Source organism: Drosophila willistoni, assembly GCF_018902025.1.
Source record: "Drosophila willistoni isolate 14030-0811.24 chromosome 2L unlocalized genomic scaffold, UCI_dwil_1.1 Seg196, whole genome shotgun sequence".
Lineage (NCBI taxonomy): Eukaryota > Metazoa > Arthropoda > Insecta > Diptera > Drosophilidae > Drosophila > Drosophila willistoni.
This window is the reverse complement of record NW_025814048.1, coordinates 5,947,872-5,966,071: the sequence shown is the minus strand read 5'-3', so window position 1 is coordinate 5,966,071 and position 18,200 is coordinate 5,947,872. Positions and strand designations below refer to the sequence as shown.

The 18,200-nt window shown below is 35.1% G+C and overlaps 3 protein-coding genes across 6 annotated transcripts; 2 read left to right on the top strand and 1 right to left on the bottom strand.

The window, feature by feature from the left end:
- Nucleotides 1-1,162: 1,162 nt before the first annotated feature.
- LOC6640252 lies at nt 1,163-11,643 on the top strand. 3 transcript variants are annotated; one of them, XM_023182064.2, is made up of 5 exons: nt 1,163-1,322; nt 3,703-3,799; nt 7,799-7,930; nt 9,690-9,929; nt 10,032-11,643. In XM_023182064.2, exons 3-5 carry the CDS (start codon nt 7,868-7,870, stop codon nt 11,160-11,162), a joined length of 1,434 nt encoding a protein of 477 aa, XP_023037832.1. In that variant the 5' UTR covers nt 1,163-1,322; nt 3,703-3,799; nt 7,799-7,867; the 3' UTR covers nt 11,163-11,643. The 3 variants fall into 3 exon arrangements, with proteins under 3 accessions (XP_023037832.1, XP_002063262.1, XP_046866120.1); XM_002063226.4 differs by having other exon boundaries at nt 7,451-7,930; XM_047010164.1 differs by having other exon boundaries at nt 1,163-1,326; nt 7,451-7,930.
- LOC6640253 (WASH complex subunit 2) lies at nt 11,639-15,888 on the bottom strand. The gene is made up of 4 exons (XM_023181991.2): nt 15,699-15,888; nt 15,439-15,633; nt 15,236-15,384; nt 11,639-15,169 (listed from the first exon to the last, which is right to left on the bottom strand). Exons 1-4 carry the CDS (start codon nt 15,798-15,800, stop codon nt 11,743-11,745), a joined length of 3,873 nt encoding a protein of 1,290 aa, XP_023037759.1. The 5' UTR covers nt 15,801-15,888; the 3' UTR covers nt 11,639-11,742.
- A 57-nt stretch (nt 15,889-15,945) lies between these two features.
- LOC6640254 (protein PXR1) lies at nt 15,946-18,194 on the top strand. 2 transcript variants are annotated; one of them, XM_023182094.2, is made up of 3 exons: nt 15,946-16,148; nt 16,214-17,595; nt 17,735-17,819. In XM_023182094.2, exons 1-3 carry the CDS (start codon nt 16,076-16,078, stop codon nt 17,750-17,752), a joined length of 1,473 nt encoding a protein of 490 aa, XP_023037862.1. In that variant the 5' UTR covers nt 15,946-16,075; the 3' UTR covers nt 17,753-17,819. The 2 variants fall into 2 exon arrangements, with proteins under 2 accessions (XP_023037862.1, XP_002063264.1); XM_002063228.4 differs by having other exon boundaries at nt 15,947-16,148; nt 16,214-18,194.
- The last annotated feature ends 6 nt before the right edge of the window (nt 18,195-18,200 follow it).

The following is an 18,200-nucleotide window of genomic DNA, read 5'->3' as shown; positions in this document are numbered from 1 at the left end:
ACACACGTTTTTCAGACAAAAAGAAACATTTCATAGACCTAGTTTAGGGGATCGACTTTGTGATATCTCGTAAGAGGCTAGGCCATACCTCGAATGTATGAATTGGGGCATAAGTCCATAAATTTTATATGTTTTTAGGTTACTTTTGTCTCTATCACCTGTTGTGGATAATTCGTAGACTTAATCTAGACTTGACCTAGATGTTTTAGCTGTTTTTTTTTAATTTATTCTAAATAAACCAAATTTTTTTTTAGATGGACAGTGGTTTAATATCGCATTTTTTGTGTACGTTTGCATCAAGAATAATTATATATCCATAGGGATATTGAAAGGGTCTATATTTGTTATATAAAGTGAATTTTTCGAATACCTGTTGCCTACTTTAGAGGGTAATTTCTCCAAAATTCACTTTATTACATCCACTACTTACTATAATCGATTCGCGGAATTCATTTGTTCAAATCATGAACAAATCTAGAAAATTTCTATAGGGAGGGTCCAAAAAAAATTCCAAAATTTTCGGCTCAGTAATTTTAGTAATTTTCAATGAAGAACATTTTATTAGTATAAGGACTTATCAAAATGACCTCTTAACAGACTTACTTTTTAAAAGTGATGAAAAAAGTCAAAACTTTTGCGATAAATTGAGATTTCGTGCTTAGATATCCGGATTCTTCCCCCGAATCCATCAATGATTCAAATTACTTATGAATTAAGAGTATCTACTTATTTTCAAAACAATTTGAAGCTAAGGTAGATGATGATGGTGTTGTAAAACTCTTTTCAATGTGTATGATTGTAATAAGAAGCATTTTTTATCAGTTCGAAAATTAGTGTACTTTTGAAAACTGAATTCTTCAGTTGTGTATTGCATTTAGACTCTAAATTCTATATGCCATTGAAGGTATTCACTCGCTATTCGCTTATTGAATCATTCAAATTTTTACTATTTTTGTTAAATTCATAAATCAAATTACATTTATTTATAAAAGTCTCTAAGCCTTATAAGCCCAATTTGCACCCCTCTGGCTATAGGGTATCAACAGAAATAAGATTTAAATAAATAAAGAAAACAACAACAACAACAACAAAAACAAGCAAACAGAGAGTCTCTTAAGAGTTAAGCTTATGTTGGCTAGCGATTCAGTTGCCAAACCGACTTTGCCGCGAACACTTCTATACGCTGTGGCACGTTCGTTGCCTAAGTCATTTCCGAGGCTTGTGAACGAATTGAATTTTCACTTTTAACAGTTTTTGACTTTTAAGAGAGCGCGCGTTTGCTGCCGTTACCGTTACACACTGCGTTACGGTTATTTATGAGTGTAAGTGAGTGAACCTGGTGAAGATCAGCTGAAGAAGAAGAAAAAGATGATGAAGACACAGAGAAAGAGTGAGAGAGAGAGACTCTATATGCCTATATACAACCTCTTCTCACGTCTCATCAACTTTGACCCAGACTAAACCGTTGGAACCACTTAAAATACAATTAAAACCAAACAAAAAATTTTTTAATTTCTTTGTGGTTGTAAAAACAAAAGCGGGGAAAACAGAAAACAAGTTTAATTCTGACACCGAGTAAAAGTGTTAAAAAAAAACTGAAAATTAAAAGAACAAGTGTGCGTGTTGGTGGCTTTTGTAGAATTATTAAAGAGGCAAACTCTAAAGTTAACGCGACGCAATTTGCATATGACTCAACATTTAACAATTTCCAGTGTGTGTCGTCGAGTCTTGTGCGTGTGTGTGTGTTTATATATGAAATTTGTATACCCTTGCAAAAAAGGTGTGCAATGATTTGGAAAAGATCTTTGCCAAAGAGAGAAAGAATGTAGAATTCAAAAACAGAATTATTGATCTTTATGATTAACATGTATATGATTATACACAAAGTTTGAATAATAATGGAATATTTATTTTAAAAATAAGTGCCAGTCTTTACTTTTAGATCAAATAAATTAAGTATTTATACAGTTTCCCATGGCGAAGAGAGTCTAAAAAAAGGTTCTAATGCTATGCACTCATTAATATCATTAGGTAGATTTAAATATGTTGAGAAACGTTGAAAGAAATATTGTTTTTCTATTCAATTAATGACCTGCAAAGGGCCAAAAACAAAGAATTCATTGTTCATTGTATTTACATAAAAGTTTGTTGAACTTTTTAGAAATTTTGTAGTCTTTCAATGCAATAGAATTTAATTAACCAAATAAATGGTACAAAATGAAGATTCGGACTATCAGAATAACAAACTTTTAAAAATAAAACTTCCTTAAAGGATTTTAAAATAACCTATGGAGAAGATTATTAGAAAAATGTAGTCTTCTTCTTATAAAATTTCTTATTTAACTTTATTTTTTATATTGATGCACATAGATTAACCACTGATCAATAATATTTATTTTAATATTTTGGCCACTAAAAACTTAAAAAGTTTTAAAGAATTTTTGAAGTATTTACTTACTAAAATATTTTGGAATTATCACCACATTTTATAGTACCTTTCTACAACAATTTATAGTAACCATAGATTTTATACTATTTGCTCAATTTAAAATTTTGAGTGAAACTTTTCATGTGACTCAAAAACATAAGTGTTTTGTTGAATTAGAAATATTTTGGCTATGGAATGATAGGTATGTGTGTATATATGTATATGTATGGTAGGATATGTAAAATATTATTAATATTTTCCAAATTGCTATTTACCAAAAAGTAAATGGCCACTTCAAAAGAGTTTAGTTCTATGGCGAAAGCGTCAATTTTCAATCTCTTCAAAATATTCTTAACTCTAGAGTTTTACATAAGAAATCTGTTTAATAATATTGTGTTTAAGCTTTAGGTTAATCAGATAGTTGAATTTTGAGATATTGTGGCAGTAAATTTAAAAATTTTGGTATTTGAAAACTCACTTGAACTGACTTATACAAGAAGTTTTCTATAGTAAATCTGCCTTTCAATAAGTATAGAAGATAAGGGCTTCAAATTATTAGGAGATATTCTTAAAAGACTTAGCTTTAAAATGCTTAATAGTTTTTTATCTTGTATCTTATAATAAAAAGCTAAAATCTACAGATTTCATAAGTATTTTCTACAATCAAAATAAAGGTTTTATTATATTTTTAATCTTATAATATAATAAAATCTTTATTTTAATAATAAGATTATAAGATTTAATAAGATTAATTAAAATAAAGTTTTTATTATATAATAAGACACAAGATATAATAAAACATTTATTTTAATTATAGAAAATACTTATAATATCTGTAGATTTTTCACTTTACTATTTACAAATTTTGCTTACTTTCAAATGTCTCAAATCCGATTCAGTTTTTCATACAGTTTTTCATATAAACAACTAAATTCTTAGGATTACAAGTGGCAAGAATCTTTCATTGCTTAGCTTTAATATAAACAATTAAATTCTTAGTATGAGTAGTAGAAAGGAATTTTCTTGCTCTTTATAAACTTTCTATTCTCCAAATTTAGGCACTAAAAGGAAACTTCTTTTGGCTAGATATTTGGTGAGAGTATAACAATTGCGGTTTGGCTTTTACTTTGTGGTTGTATGTATTGTATTGTCTCCACACCCGCTGAAAACCCCATTTTTTTATGTGCTTGAGTGATAGTTTTCTACCTACCATGTACCTCTCTACCCATTGCCATACCCATAACCATATTCACATTTATATGTTCCTTTTGCAGTCATCAATCCAACTCTTTTTCCTCCTCAACGGCAATGCGGGCAACTCAAATGGATTAGAGCGTCTGCCAAAAAAAACTTCAAATATTTAAGTGAAAGGTAAATATTTGTTGCATTTTTCAAAACGCATATATGTGTAACGGTAATTCCTGTTCATTTTGTTTCATTACATTTGATTTCATATGTTGGAAATATACATAAAAATATTTGTTGTTTATTTCATAATGGATATTTTCAACAATTTGCATAACATTTCATTTCTTTTTCTGCTGCTATTGCATTGTGGTTCGAATTGTGCGGATTATTCAGGCATTTCAATTGTTAATATGCTATTGAACCCGCCTCTGTCTCTGTCTCTGTCGCTGGCCACGCAACTGCAAGATAATAAAAGAAAAAAAATAAACTGAGAAAAATTAATTTAATTTTTATACAATGCAAGTTGCTCGATTTATTGTTGTAGCGTTTTATTTATGCTTCACGTTCACAAGAAAATTATGTTTGCTGTTTTTTTTTTGGCATCTGCATAATTTCGTAATGTTCAATGGGCGTGGCAGTCAAGGGCGCGAACTAAATTCATTTCACATACTCGGTTTTTATTTCATTTTTGGGGTTTGTTCCATGTTGGAACTAATTATAGCTCTTAACTAAACTCGTTTCATCAACCTGCCCCAAAAAAAAACAGAAAAAAAGAAAGAAAGAGAAAAAACCAAACCGGACAACCCGGCGAGAATTTGCCTCTTAGTCTCGGTTTCAGTCATTTAGTTTGTCCAAGCAAATTAGCAATTAAAAAGCAAAAGAAATATGTTAGTAAGACCAACAGAAACACATTTAGCTTGCAATTCTTTCCGGCCCACAATTGTGGGACAGGAAAAGGCTACCAACTCAACCAACTCCCCAGGGGGAGAATGCCCTCTGAATGCCAACTGAATGCAAATTAGGGTAAACAAAACCAAAGAAAACTGAAATACTACCTTAAGGTAGGCATATCCGGCGCCTCTTATGGCCTCTTCCACATCCACCCACATCCACATATTGTACACACCTTATCCACCTCATGCCTTACCAATATATGTAAAAAGAGGCGGGGACCAATCATCATAATCATGATCACATTGCTGGCGCACCTGAAATGTCTCTCTTGGCATTGATGGGGCAAGTTAATTTGGAGTTCGTCGCCACAATTTTGATGACGATGCCAATTGACACTACAAACACCTTACAGAGTGTGCATGTGTGTGTGTGTGTGAGTGTGTGTCTATTATGGGAAGATTACCGTATCGGACTGACTAAGCTGTTAACTGCTAACTTGACTTAAACGTCTGTCGTTCGAGTCGACGCAATGTGTTGGTGTTTTGATGAGCTGCGTCGCTTCTCAATGGGATCGTCAATTAATTTAAAGTGCTCAACACAACAAATTTTTTCTCTATAAATTTGTATACTTTATTACGAATATTTTTAGCAAATTTTGAACTGAATGTAACTTAAGAGAAGTTTGCCATGAGAATGAATGCATTTATCAAACCAAACCACTATTAGTACGACAATTTTCAATCAACATAAAGGCTTCAATTTTATGTCGCATTCACAATTCGACAAGGAAATTTGCATTTTTTCGAAAGGTTATTTAACTGCCTTCAATTTGAATTCAACATAGTTATATATTTCATATCAAAACTAAATAAATTATCAAGATGAATCAAACCATGGGAAAGTATATATATGTAGAAATAGTATAAACAAAGTATTAACAAAGTATTTTCATACGATTCATTCATTGATTGCCAAAATGTAAAACGAAATCAAATGACTATTTGCTTCTTTATATCCTATTCTTTGAAATATATGAAATAAAAGTTTAATTTTTAATGTTTAACAATTCGAAAAATTAATATATAATATTAATATACAGCTGTACACATATACATATGTATATATTCTTGATCAGCATCTAAAGTGGAGTCGATAAAGACATGTCTGTCAGTCCGTTCGTATAAATAGCTAGATTTTGGAGACCATAGTAGTTAGAGCCACCAAATTTTTGCTAAGGACTCGTGAAAAATACACCCAGATCATAATGTGTATAATATACATTGTATATGTATGTATCTACGTAGTTTGAGAAATTGTAACATAAATTGTAAATCAAAGAAAAACTGTATATTTTGAAATTATGTAATTAAATTCTCAGGTGTTGGAACAAGAATATTTAGAGAAATAAGAAAAGATAAAGATTCTATGTTTTTTGGTTAGATTACGACCTTTTTGAAATTTAAGTCAAACCTTGCATTTAATTTTTTAATATTGTAAATTCATTAGGAACTATTAAAAGTTGTTTATGTCATATATAATATAATATAATATTCAAAAGTGATATTGAATAGTTTTTTTTTTGAGTGACCAAACCAAGGAAATAAATTAAATTGGGAGCATATGTGTCCTAGAAGACTAATATTAGTTTATTTAATCTTTGTTTAGATTAAAGCCTCTGTGTGGCCTTTCATGCGATGTCTAACAGGTGAAACTAACTTAGGCCTGCCATGAAATTGTATACATATAATAGTCATCAAAACCGGTGAGGGATTTGGAATTTAAGGATTTACCATCCAAATATGCAACAGGCAATCGAATAATACATTTTTATTTGATATAAACAAAGTGCATTCAAAGTGTTCTATTCGAAAACATAGTTTAGGTAATTCTTTGAAGTGTTTTCAAAATTTCTTTATAATGAAATGACAGAAATGCATATTTATTAAGAGCAATTAATCGTTTTGCAGCCTACTTTAGGTGTCACATTTTCACCATTTTATATTTTCCGATTCGCTTTTGAATATGGTTATAGCAAAAAGGCATCAGTCTTGAGAGACTTGGTATAGGAGGGACATAAAATCAGAAATCAACCAAATTATCAAAAACTTTTGTAAAAATCTTTGCCCAAGTCATGCCTTATCTGCTGTGTGTCTATGTAGTGGCCAAATTGTCATTTCAATTTTAATATATGCTTTATTTCCAAATTATTACATTAAGCTTAAAGCTAGCTAATTTTTCTTTATACAGATTTTAAGTCTGTGCAGCTGAGATATCATATTTACATACAATTTATTTTGAACAATATTTGAAATACTTAGATGCTAAAGGAAAATGGATGAAAAACATTCAGTTGGAATCTATGTGTCATACATTCTTTACAAACTATGTATAAACAATCTGGCATATCATATTGCCAGTTTCAATTTCTTTGTAGTTATGTGTAAGTAATTAATTCACTTTGCTCTAAGCAAAAAGCAGCACAGACAGAAATTCATTTGTCATGACATCAAAAACACAAACATAACTGACTGAAAAAAAAACTGTTGGCAACTGTTTTTCAATATTTGATTTCCTTCTCGCCTGTTTCTCATTCTCAAGTGCATATATTTTAACACTAATTTCTTAACCGAATCTTGTCAAATAGTTTTGCTCGCTTCTGGGCCAACAGAAAAAGAACTCGAACAATGTATTTTAGGCTATTGTTAAATAGAAAAGTGAAAATCTTTCTATAGCTAATGTGGCACAAGCCGTTAGATAGACAAAGAAGAAGAAGAAGCAGCAGCAGAAGCAAAGGCCGAAAACAAGTTCGTTGCCCAAGTCTTTTGTTCAAAATAAAAAAAAAACAACCAATATACATACATATATAGAAATGTACATATATCGAACTTAAACTAAAAACTCATGACGTCTCACCATTTCATATTCTCATTCTCATTTCAGCATTTAATATTAGCATCTCCATCTGGGCAACGGACATCGGGGCATAGCATGACTAGGCTCAATTAGGCCAAAACAAAAAAACGAAATATCTGCGGACTGAAAAATCATTCAAACATACAAAAACCAAAAACTAGAACTAGAACTTCTTTAACTAAATCAACGCATCGCACCACTGACCTCCTACTGCCAAGGCCGGGGCTGTTGGAGGAGAATTCCTAACCAGCTTATACCTTACCCTCCTACCACTCCTCCTCTCCCCCATCCAACTCTCTATTGCTCTCTTTCGTTCTCTCTCTCTCTCTCTCTCTGTATCTGTCGGTCTGGGAAACACGAAAAATGAATTATCAGAAGGCAAGTGAAAAGCATTCGCCATCGGGCAACGGAAATCGGATTCAAACATTTTGGAACGATCGCATTATGGAGCGTTTCATCAAGGCGAATCTATTCATTATATGCTGTGTGGCTGCCGGACTATTGCTGGTAAGTAAACCACCACCAACAACAACAACAACAACACCAACAGCCACAACTACATAATCAACTTAGTTGTTGGTTATAAGTGATATATGCTTGTCATATCTTTAAGCCATGTCGTTTACCGTTATCAAAAACTAAAATTAAAAAAAAAATACACATTAACAACCACACACACACAGAGACATACACACATTTAAAATCGAAAACATTTTTGCTCTATTAAGTGAAAATGAAATTATGTTTTTTTCCATTTTGCACATGCTCAAAAAATTTCCACATGTTAATACCCGTTAGACATAGTTTAACTAGCGACTAGTGGGGTAGATTAGCTAAAACGAAATCTAAGAATAATTTTAGTAATGAACTTATAAAGTTTTCCAAGATTTTTGATTCAGTCTCAAAAAGAATTAAACATTTCATAAATTTAAATACATGGCTTAATATTAAATTGTCCAATGATCGGGTATCTGATGTCTGTTTCCTATAACTTTTTTTAAAGGAATTTTTACCAATTTGGCAGCCTGATGGTTGAAGATTTGAGGAATAAGAGTCCCTACTATATAGGTATATTCTATATATAGGTGTGTGTTTGAAAACCGGATTGCCGGATTGAGGTCTATGAATAAAAACACAATGTTTTATTCATTTTTCTTTTTTTCCAAAATATTTCGATCTATAACGAAAATCTTGTATGAAGAATGTCGAGAAAGTTTTTTGATCTGAAAACAAACTTTTTAAATGGTTTTCTATACTTCAAATGGAAATAAACTTTAATAATGTTGTTTCAGATTTTATTGAATTGAGTTCTACCTTTTAATCTAAAAACTCATTTATAAAATGTCTTCTAAATGTATTGTCTATTCTGTCGAGTTTAAAGTTGTCATAATCATAAAAATATAGTCACTCAAAATTTCAGAAATATTTTCGTAACCTTATGATTTTAGTAAGAACTAATTCAAATATATATTTTTGGCATTACACTATTTGATAAATGCTTTGTTTTTAACATGATAAATCTTAAGTATAAAATTTTTTCTATCCTGATCAATTTGATAAATGTGGAATTTAGAATATATATGCAGGTTTAGGTGAATTTTTAAACTTAAAGAGAAGTATCTGATAATGCCAGTCAATGGCAATAAATAAAGATTGCAATCAGGTCAAGACTAATCCAAAAGTATGCGTTAAAATGAGACACTTTAATATAGGTATTGGGATTTGCAGAAAGAACTGACAATCTAAGCAAATATTTAAAAATATGGCAATAATTCTTTACCAAAGAAGATTTCTATATAATTTACATTCGTTTTTGATTTGACGCCCAAGAAAGATAGTTAACTTTCCGTTAAATGATAAAAGTTATATTAAAATTTCTTTGACCAACTAACAGGTATATCAAAAGCCAGTCAACTTTTGTGAATTGTAGCGTATTCGTATCTCATTTTGCTTCTTTTTTTCTGGTTCATGATGAAGACGAGTTGTCAGTCGGAGACAGCGACATTCAGTCCGTCAGTCAGACAGACATTGCATTACAGTAGTAGGGGAACCGGCAGTGGGAGCTCATTAATTGATTGATGGATGATGGTAGAAAAAGAAAAAAAAAAAAAAGTAGAAGAAAAAAGACGTGTCTTTATGTCTCTTTATCTGTACAATTTCTGCATTCATTTCGTCTGCTCTGCTTGATTTATTTATGTACATATGTTTTCGCTTTTGACGACGAATGTCGGTTAATTTCCATTTCTTTTGGTTTTCTGCATTCCAGATTGTCTATTTGGGGGCCTTTTCATGTGAGGTATCTTGGCTATTGGAGGCCCATGGTGATTTGCCATTTGCTGCCTACACATTGTGTTCACTGTACTTTGTAATGTTTGTGGCAACAACAATATTGATCCACGGTCTGGTCAGCGGTTTATGTTGGCCTCTATTCGCCTGGTCGGGTGTGATTGGTTTGCTGTCCATACCGGAATTGGTTTTTGTCATGCTAATGACCACACAACATTGGGTAAGAGTAATAGTAATGGATGGGTCTCTAGCCCCATTCCCAAATCATTCCTTTCATTTTTTCCTCTTCGTTTAAATGACATTCTGTCTACCTATTTTTTAGGGTCTACAATCGGTCCACGGCTTAACAGAGTTGACCTCATATCTTATACGTTTGATTATCAATTGTTTTGCCCTGATTTGTGTTATACCAACGGGAATCAAATGGCGTCGGGAGACTCAAGTGCTCAGCCAGCTGCAAGGATTGGCCACACGTCTCTCATTGCAGACACCAGCACCAAGTGTGCCCATGTCCAAGGCGGATTCACGTCGCTCTAGCCAGAGAATGGGCGGTGGCTTTGAGAATGCTGGCTATCAGATATGTGATGAGACCAAAATGCCATTGGGTCCTGGCCTTTCATTGAACAATCAACAGATGGGTGGCAGTCAGATCTTTGGCTCCCAGAATGAATTCAATGCCAGCATGTTCGCTCCGGCCTTGGCGCAACAGTTTAACAATGCCAGTCAAATGATGCAACAACAAAGATCGGGAGTGGGCTCAGGAAATGCCTCAAATCGGGCTCAATCTCTGATGGATTTACGTTGCACTTTGCCGGGCATGTATAATCCCCGGCATGCCTTGGATCTGGATGATAAGAATGCCAAATATTTTAATATAACCATAGATGATCTTAAGAATAATCTGCAAGACTCACGTCGTCGTCCATCGCCACCATCGCTAATTGGCTCGACTAGCAATGATCCCATCTATTGTTCCATAGAGCCCAAACAAATGACTCCACCGCCCACCAACCAGCAACGTCCACGAGGCTCTCACAAGCAGCCACCGCCAGCGAAACTCTCGAGGAACTGCATCTCGCTGGAGAATCTCGATGGTATTAGTAAGGTGCAAAATGATTTGGCCAACTATGGTAACAATTTGCTCCAGAATTACACCCAGCAGCAGCAATATTATTTGGCCATGCTGTTGGATCAGCAACATCTTCATCAGCAGCATCAATTGCAGCAGGCAGCGGGCATTTATCGTCGTCCCTCCGCTTGCAGTTCCAGCAATGGCTTTGCCGGAACTGTTCTCGCCCAGCCTCTGCATCGGCGGGGATCACAACAGCAATTGCAATACTATGGCGGCTTTGGTTATGCCAACTATGCCAATCCTTATATAACAGCGAATAGTAAATTGTCATTGGGCAATGAATCCGACGACTATAGAAAGTATCGAGATGTGGCTCTATAGGTTCTACAGTTAAAAATTGTTCAAGTCAAGTTGTTAGTTTTATACAGAAAATATAATTTAGTAAGTAAAGCAAGTTGCTCCCATGATATATTCCTCGGAATTAACAACCAAAGAGCCAAAAAACTAACTCAGTCCAAGTTCAAGTTCAGCAGAGAGAAGACGAACGAGTAGCGAGAAAAATACAAACAGTTATACAACTAAAAGTTAAAGGGAAATGATGGAATAAAAGAGGAATAGAAAAAGTTTTCCGCAAGTTTCAATATTTCCTTCTTAACTTCTTTGTTTAAGTTTTAACTCATTTAAAAGTAACGAGTAGCGAGTAAAAAATTAAAACGAATAGCGAGTCCTAAAATTAGTCGAAAAGAATATTTAATTTAAGATTGAGAGAAAAAACAACTTGGACTTTTGAAACTTTACTCTCAATTTTAGATTAACCTTTAGCTAATAACGAGTAACGAGAATAAAATCGATATAGATTTAGTTTTGATATTTTGAAAATACTCTTTAATTGTTTTATTTAAGTTTAAAGAATTCTGTAAATACAAATGTTTTATATAACACATAACTTCTCTTTATTTGTTCACTCAAAGTCTAACAAATCTGACAAGGGATTATCTGTGCTTAATGGAATGGATTTACTGGAACTACTAGAACTACTCGGGATGACAGTTGCAGTCACATTTGGTTTAACCACTTTGTGGGCTGTTGGTTTAGCACTTTTGATGCCAAACAGATCATCATCATCATCATCCTCATCATCGCTAAAAAGGCTTTTGCTAGGCTTTAGGGTAACATTTTTTGTGTTGGGTGTAACTTTTGCAGTAGCCGTTGACTTAACTGACACTGGCATAGTGGGTGCGGGAGCAGGAATTGCCGAGGCAAACAAATCATCATCATCATCGTCGCTGTCATCGAACAGAGTATTCCGAGATTTCACAGAAGCAGTACTCTTTTTCTGGGCTACCGATTGTGGAGCAGGCTTTACACTCACTTGATGGGTCACCTTGGCCAAAACATCAGCATCATCATCATCGCTGTCATCAAAGAGTTTACTTTGGGATTTTATAGGAGGAGCACTCTTCTTCACCTCATGCTCTTTGGTTATTTGATGGGAAACTTTGGCTAAGCCATCATTATCATCATCATCGCTGTCATCGAAGAGTTTACTCTGATGGAGAGTCTTTTTAACTTCAGGCTTTTTGGTTATCAAATTCGAAGCTGGCATAGGACTAATTTTAGCGACCTCAGTGGTAGTTGGCTTGACTGAACCAAATAACGAATCATCATTGTCATCATCGCTCTCCAGAAAATTGGGTTTTACTTTCACAGGAACTTTTGATGGTTCTTCTTTTGTTTTCTCTACTTGCTGTCGTTCTTCGTCTAGCAATGACTTGGCATAGTTCTCTTTTCTACCCCTTCTTGTCGAGGGACGACGTTGAGCTGGACCCCGTACACGAGTTTTATTAACATGTTGCAAAGTATTGTCCGAGCTGGCAGGTTCGGACATTTTCTCTTTAGGCATTTCAGTTTTCTTAATCAATTTCGGCCCTAAACCTGGCATTAGAGCCTGCACATTAATATTTATGTTGGGCATTACCAGTTTTTTAACCGGTGAAATCGGTGGTACTATTGGAACATGACGATCTACTTCATCTGCTTGAGGCAACGGATCTTCGTCAACAATGGGCAAATTCGGAGTACCAGCTCCAATTGTAGAGCCAGCTCTAGCTGTCTCACTGAAATCGTCATAGAATATGGTATGAATACGTTTTGTATTCCCATCAACATCCACAGATGCTGTTGTTGTTGGTATAAAATGATCATCAACATTTTCATTATCATCAGCATCATCATCTGGTGGTACATCGCTGAATATACCCGTATTCGATGTGGTTGTTGTTGGTTTGGTTGCACTTGGTATCTTTGGTAAAGCTGGCTCAAAGAAATCCTGATCTTGGACATCAAATATTTTCGAGGCACTTAAACTACTCAAATTGCTGTTAGCCAAACTCGAAAAGAATTCCGTATCATCGGGTGGTTCATCAAAGAGACTTGTATAATTCTGCATGATTGTTTGTGCAGATGCCACCTGCGCGGCATTATAAGATGGAGAATTTTCCTGATTTTGGCGATTACTTGTGACTTCAGCTATCATAGATATAATGGGATCTTCTTCTTTTCTCTCATCTGCAATATCCGGCGGTGGGGAATCGCTTAAAATTGGCATTGAATCTATTGGAATTTTAGTAAAAAGTTCCCCTTTTACTAAATCGTCCTCTAAATCAGAGATAACTTCTGTAGGGTGATCTATTTGTGGTTTCGCAGAATCAACGGGTGGAACAGCAAAAATATCAGACGAATCTTGATCTAAACTTTTAATTGATTTCTGGAAAAGATCATTACTTTCTGAATCAATTGGTGGATCTGTAAATGCATTCTGCGAAACGTCCTTAAAAAGTTCATTTTGATCACCTCCATCGTTTCCTACTGATTTATCATGTTGTTCATCTTTAGCTTCCTTGTTCGTTGGCTGAATTTTGGTTTGATTTGTTTTCAGAACTGTATTAATCTCATCATCACTAAAATCATCATTAAATAAATCTGTTACATTTATAGATTTAGTCATGGACTTTGCTTCTTTTATCACTTCTGGTGGTTTTTCTGCACTAACAATCATTATAGGTTCCATTTTGTCTTCCTCCTCTTGATATTCTTCATCTTCTGGTGGCTCTATTTCATTTTTAGGTAGTGGTTTCATAGTTTTTGGTGTCCCAAAGATATCTTCATCGTCTTCAATATCATCAAAGAGACTTTTCTTCATAGATACCGCTGGCGGTGACGGTGGCGTTGTTTCAGGCTCGAATAGAGCAGATTTGGATTTAGCTGTTGGTAGAGATTTCTTTGTAAATATATCATCTATATCTAACTCATCGTCATCATCATCAAAGAGCGATGTTCTCTTTGTTATTTGTTCTATGGGCTTTGTTTTTGCCTTGGCCTTTGCCGTTAATGAACTTAAAAAGTCATCATCAAAGTCATCCAAATCGTCATCAAATAATGATTTGGGCAATGGTTTCACAGTAGAAACTGCAGGTGTTGCTTCAGGAGAGGTCTTAGAAGCTGGCTGCTTAAATGCAGGACTCGAGGGTGGACTATCGTCGAATAGGTTCATTGTCTTGCTTTTAATCTCAATTTTTGGGGTGTGTGCCTTCTGTTCTTCTAAATCTTTTTTTGGAGATTCCTTCGCAGGCTTTTTCTCTATTGCAGTGGTCGTCTTGCCCTGGGCCTTGTCTACGATTTCCGTCATAAATGAATTAAACTCATCATCATTGAACAGATTGACCGGCATGCGCTTGATGGGATTTGAAGGTTTAGAAACAACTTCCTTGGGCAGTTCAGTGGGCAGAGGCTTTGGAAGCTCTTCTTTTTCAAACACTTTGGGTGGTGGCGGCTGTATAGCAGCGCTACTCGAGCTCGAGCTTAACGAGGGTCCTCCATCTGTTGCTGGCAAGTGGGCAAAGGCTGGCGAAGATCTCATTGACGACGATGTGGAGGGCGCATCATCACTTGGTGGCGATTGTCTAAGGGCTGCAAATAAATCGTGTTCATGGAGCTGCTGCTTGGTTTGGCTACTTATAATGGGGCGTGGTTGAGTCCTAGGTGCCTGTTCAGGAGCCGATTTTGGAGGTGATGGGGTAGTTTGTTTTACTTTCTCAATTGCTGGGTCTCTTCTTAAAGGTGCCACTGGATCTCTTCTTAAAGGTGCCACTGGATCTCTTCTTAAAGGTGCCACTGACGAGGAGTCCGATTGCGAAAGATTAGTCTCCGTTTTTCGGAGCTCATCCTTTTCATCGGATGAGCTGGAGGAAAACTCCTCGGATTGTTCATCTTCGCTGTTTTCCCGGCTTTCATACAGACCAGCATATTTATGCTCTTGCCATTCCTTAGAGCCAATTATGTAGGGTATAGGTATGGCATCATAGGGATTCTTGGGACGATAAAGTGTGCTAAAAGTATAAAAATCAAAACTTTGTAAAATAAATTTGTTTTTTTTTGTTCATAGCTAAACATACGTTTGCTCTTTGGATCCTTCCAAATCCTCATCTTCATCGGAATCAGGAACATCTAAAGTTACCGGCTCAAAATTCTTGCGAAGCATATTTAAATTATTTTGAAGAAATTCTTTAGCCATTTCCTGGGGACCTTGCTTTGGTGGCAGTGGCTAGAAACCAAAATAAATTTATGATAAATATCGACCAGGTCTAATCTGCCGTACCATTTTTTCCCGTGTCTCCGGCATTAAGAAATCATCATCGTCCACTTCTTCTATTCGATATTCAACAAATTGTTGTCCAAATTGTAGTGAACGTAAACTATTGGTGGCATTATTCAGGGCAATGTCTGTAGTCCGGACACTGGTTTCAAATTCCCTCAGCTTTTGGCTTGTGTGTTCTCCTCGCTCCTTCAAATTCTGAAAAAAACAAACAAAAGAAAAGCTGAAAACCCGCAAACTTTAACGCCCACAATTAAACTCACCTCGGAAATTCGCTTCATTAACTCTAGCAGAGCACAATCGCCAGCAAAGTTCCATTCTGGAGCTTGCTCTACAATAGCATTTACCTCAGAGCTAATATTCATTTTGAAACTTCGGAAATCAAAGTTTTTTATTATTATTTGTCTCTGATTGTCCGTCCCTGTGATAATAAAAAATAAAAACAAACGAGTAGTGTTGGTGAAATCCGTCATTCGCCTGAGCAGTGTTAATAACAACTACTGAAAACAGCTGAACGGTGCTGCCAGAGTTCAAATTATTTTGTGGCAACGCTGCACGTGTTGCAGTTCGATCTTTACAGTTTTACATTTAAAATAATTTATTTATTTAAATAAAGGCCAAAGCCTGTTGAATTTGTGCGATGGCTATGCTAGCAGAACCTCGACGTCGGAAGCGTTATAATTTATGTCCGCGCGGCAAGGCTTTATACGAAGGTAAACTAATGCCAATCCTATCCAACCTTAACTATGCATTTGAAACCTATTTTTTTTTCATTTAGATGATAACCGCTTTGGAACCAAAATGTTGGAAAAAATGGGATGGTCCAAGGGCCATGGACTGGGAGCTAATTTGGATGGCCAACAGGAATTTGTAAGAGTTCGATTTAAGAACGATGCCGAGGGCTTGGGATTTGAGGCGCGCGATGATCAGTGGACCACGCACGAGGAGGGTTTCAATGGTCTCCTAAAAGCCCTTAATGGTGAAGCAAGTGAAGAGGAGAAAGCTGCAGCAGCATCCGCCTCGGAGGAGGATGAATCCAGACCAGCTTTTGGATTTGGCTTTAAAGCCAATGAGGCAGCTCCAGCTCCTGCACAAAGGAAGCAACTGAAGGAAAAAATAAGCGGCGTGTCACTAGAAGAGAGATCCAAGGAGAGTAAGGCTCGTGTTCACTACAAAAAATTTACTCGTGGCAAAGACCTGTCGCAATATAGTGAAAAAGATTTGGCAAACATATTTGGCAAAAAGGCCACAGATGACATAGAAGAGCCAATAAAAGAGCCCACACCGCCACCTCCTGAGAAGAAGGACACAGATCCGAATTTTGCTGGCGTTCAAACTGTCAGTACCGGACTATCGGTTCACGATTATTTCAAACAGAAAATGGAAGCTTTGAAAAATCGTACAAAAAATAATTCAGATAACACATCCCCCATAAATGGCAAAGAAGAGCAGAAAGAGGATGATATAGTGGAAGAGGAACCAATTGAAGAGCTTCCCAAAAAGAAGAAAAAAAAGAAGAATAAAGAACGGGAATTAGCTGAAGATATAGAGATAAACGAAGAAGAAGCACTTCCCAAGAAAAAGAAAAAATCCAAAAAATCGAAAGAAGAAAAAGAGGATACTAAAGAAAATGTCCAAGAATTAGATGATGAAACCACCGTTACTAAGAAGAAGAAAAAGAAAGAAAACATTGAAAAGGATGAAGAAATTATCCCAGAAGAATCAACTAAAAGAAAGCAAAAGAAGAGGGATAAATCTGAAATTGAAGATGTTAAAATAGTTGATGAAACTGCCAGCGAAGAATCATCTAAGAAAAGGAAAAGGAGCAAACCTGAAATAGAAGTACAAGAACTTGAAGAAGACACCAAAAGTCCTCCAGCAGCAGACGACGATAAACAAAATCAAGAGCCTCCTCTGAAAAAGAGAAAAAAATCAAAGAAAACCAAAGACGAATTGGTCGAAGAAGAATTGCTGACAAAAGATGAGGAAATACCTGAAATAAAAAAAACTAAAAAAAAGAAAACAAAGGACTCTAATGAAGATACTTTGTCAGTAGCGGAAGATTGCCCCACGGAGGAAACAGAAGTGAAATCTAAGAAGAAAAAGAAAAAATCCAAAAATGAAGACAAAACAAATGGTGATGTTCTACCGACCGATTCGGTAAGTGCTGCTATAAGCTCCGGCGATATAAGCGATTCATCATCTACAGAACCGGAAGTTGATGATTATCTAGCCAAGCAAAAGTTACAAGAAGAACTTAAATCATTTGATATTATTAAAATCTCTTCATTTTGTGCAGAACAATTTCAACTCTTAAACATGAGTGCCTTTACAAATGCCACATTGCATCAGATACCTGGATACGGTTGCAGTGACAATCTTCAATTGGAGGTGGAAGATAATGAATTCGATCGAGAACGTCTAATAAATCTTTGGAATAATACTAGCTCAACATTGTATAAGAAAACAAAACGCGCCTATCCCAATATGGTTAATTCGACCACAGTACGAGCTGTAAAGAAAAGAACTGTCTTTGCGGCCGTATAGATTGGCCTTTTCATTTTAAGCAAACAAAATAATTTTTAATTAATTTTTTTCGTTTTGTACATAAACAGCTTAATTAGTTTTTTTATATATATATATATTTTTTAGTGGCTTAGTTATTTTAATGTAACTGTAACAATTAATAATAGTAATAATAAAGATTTCAATGAACTTAAATTCTGCATTTTGGGCGACTCACAAGCTTCAGTCTTGTTAAATAG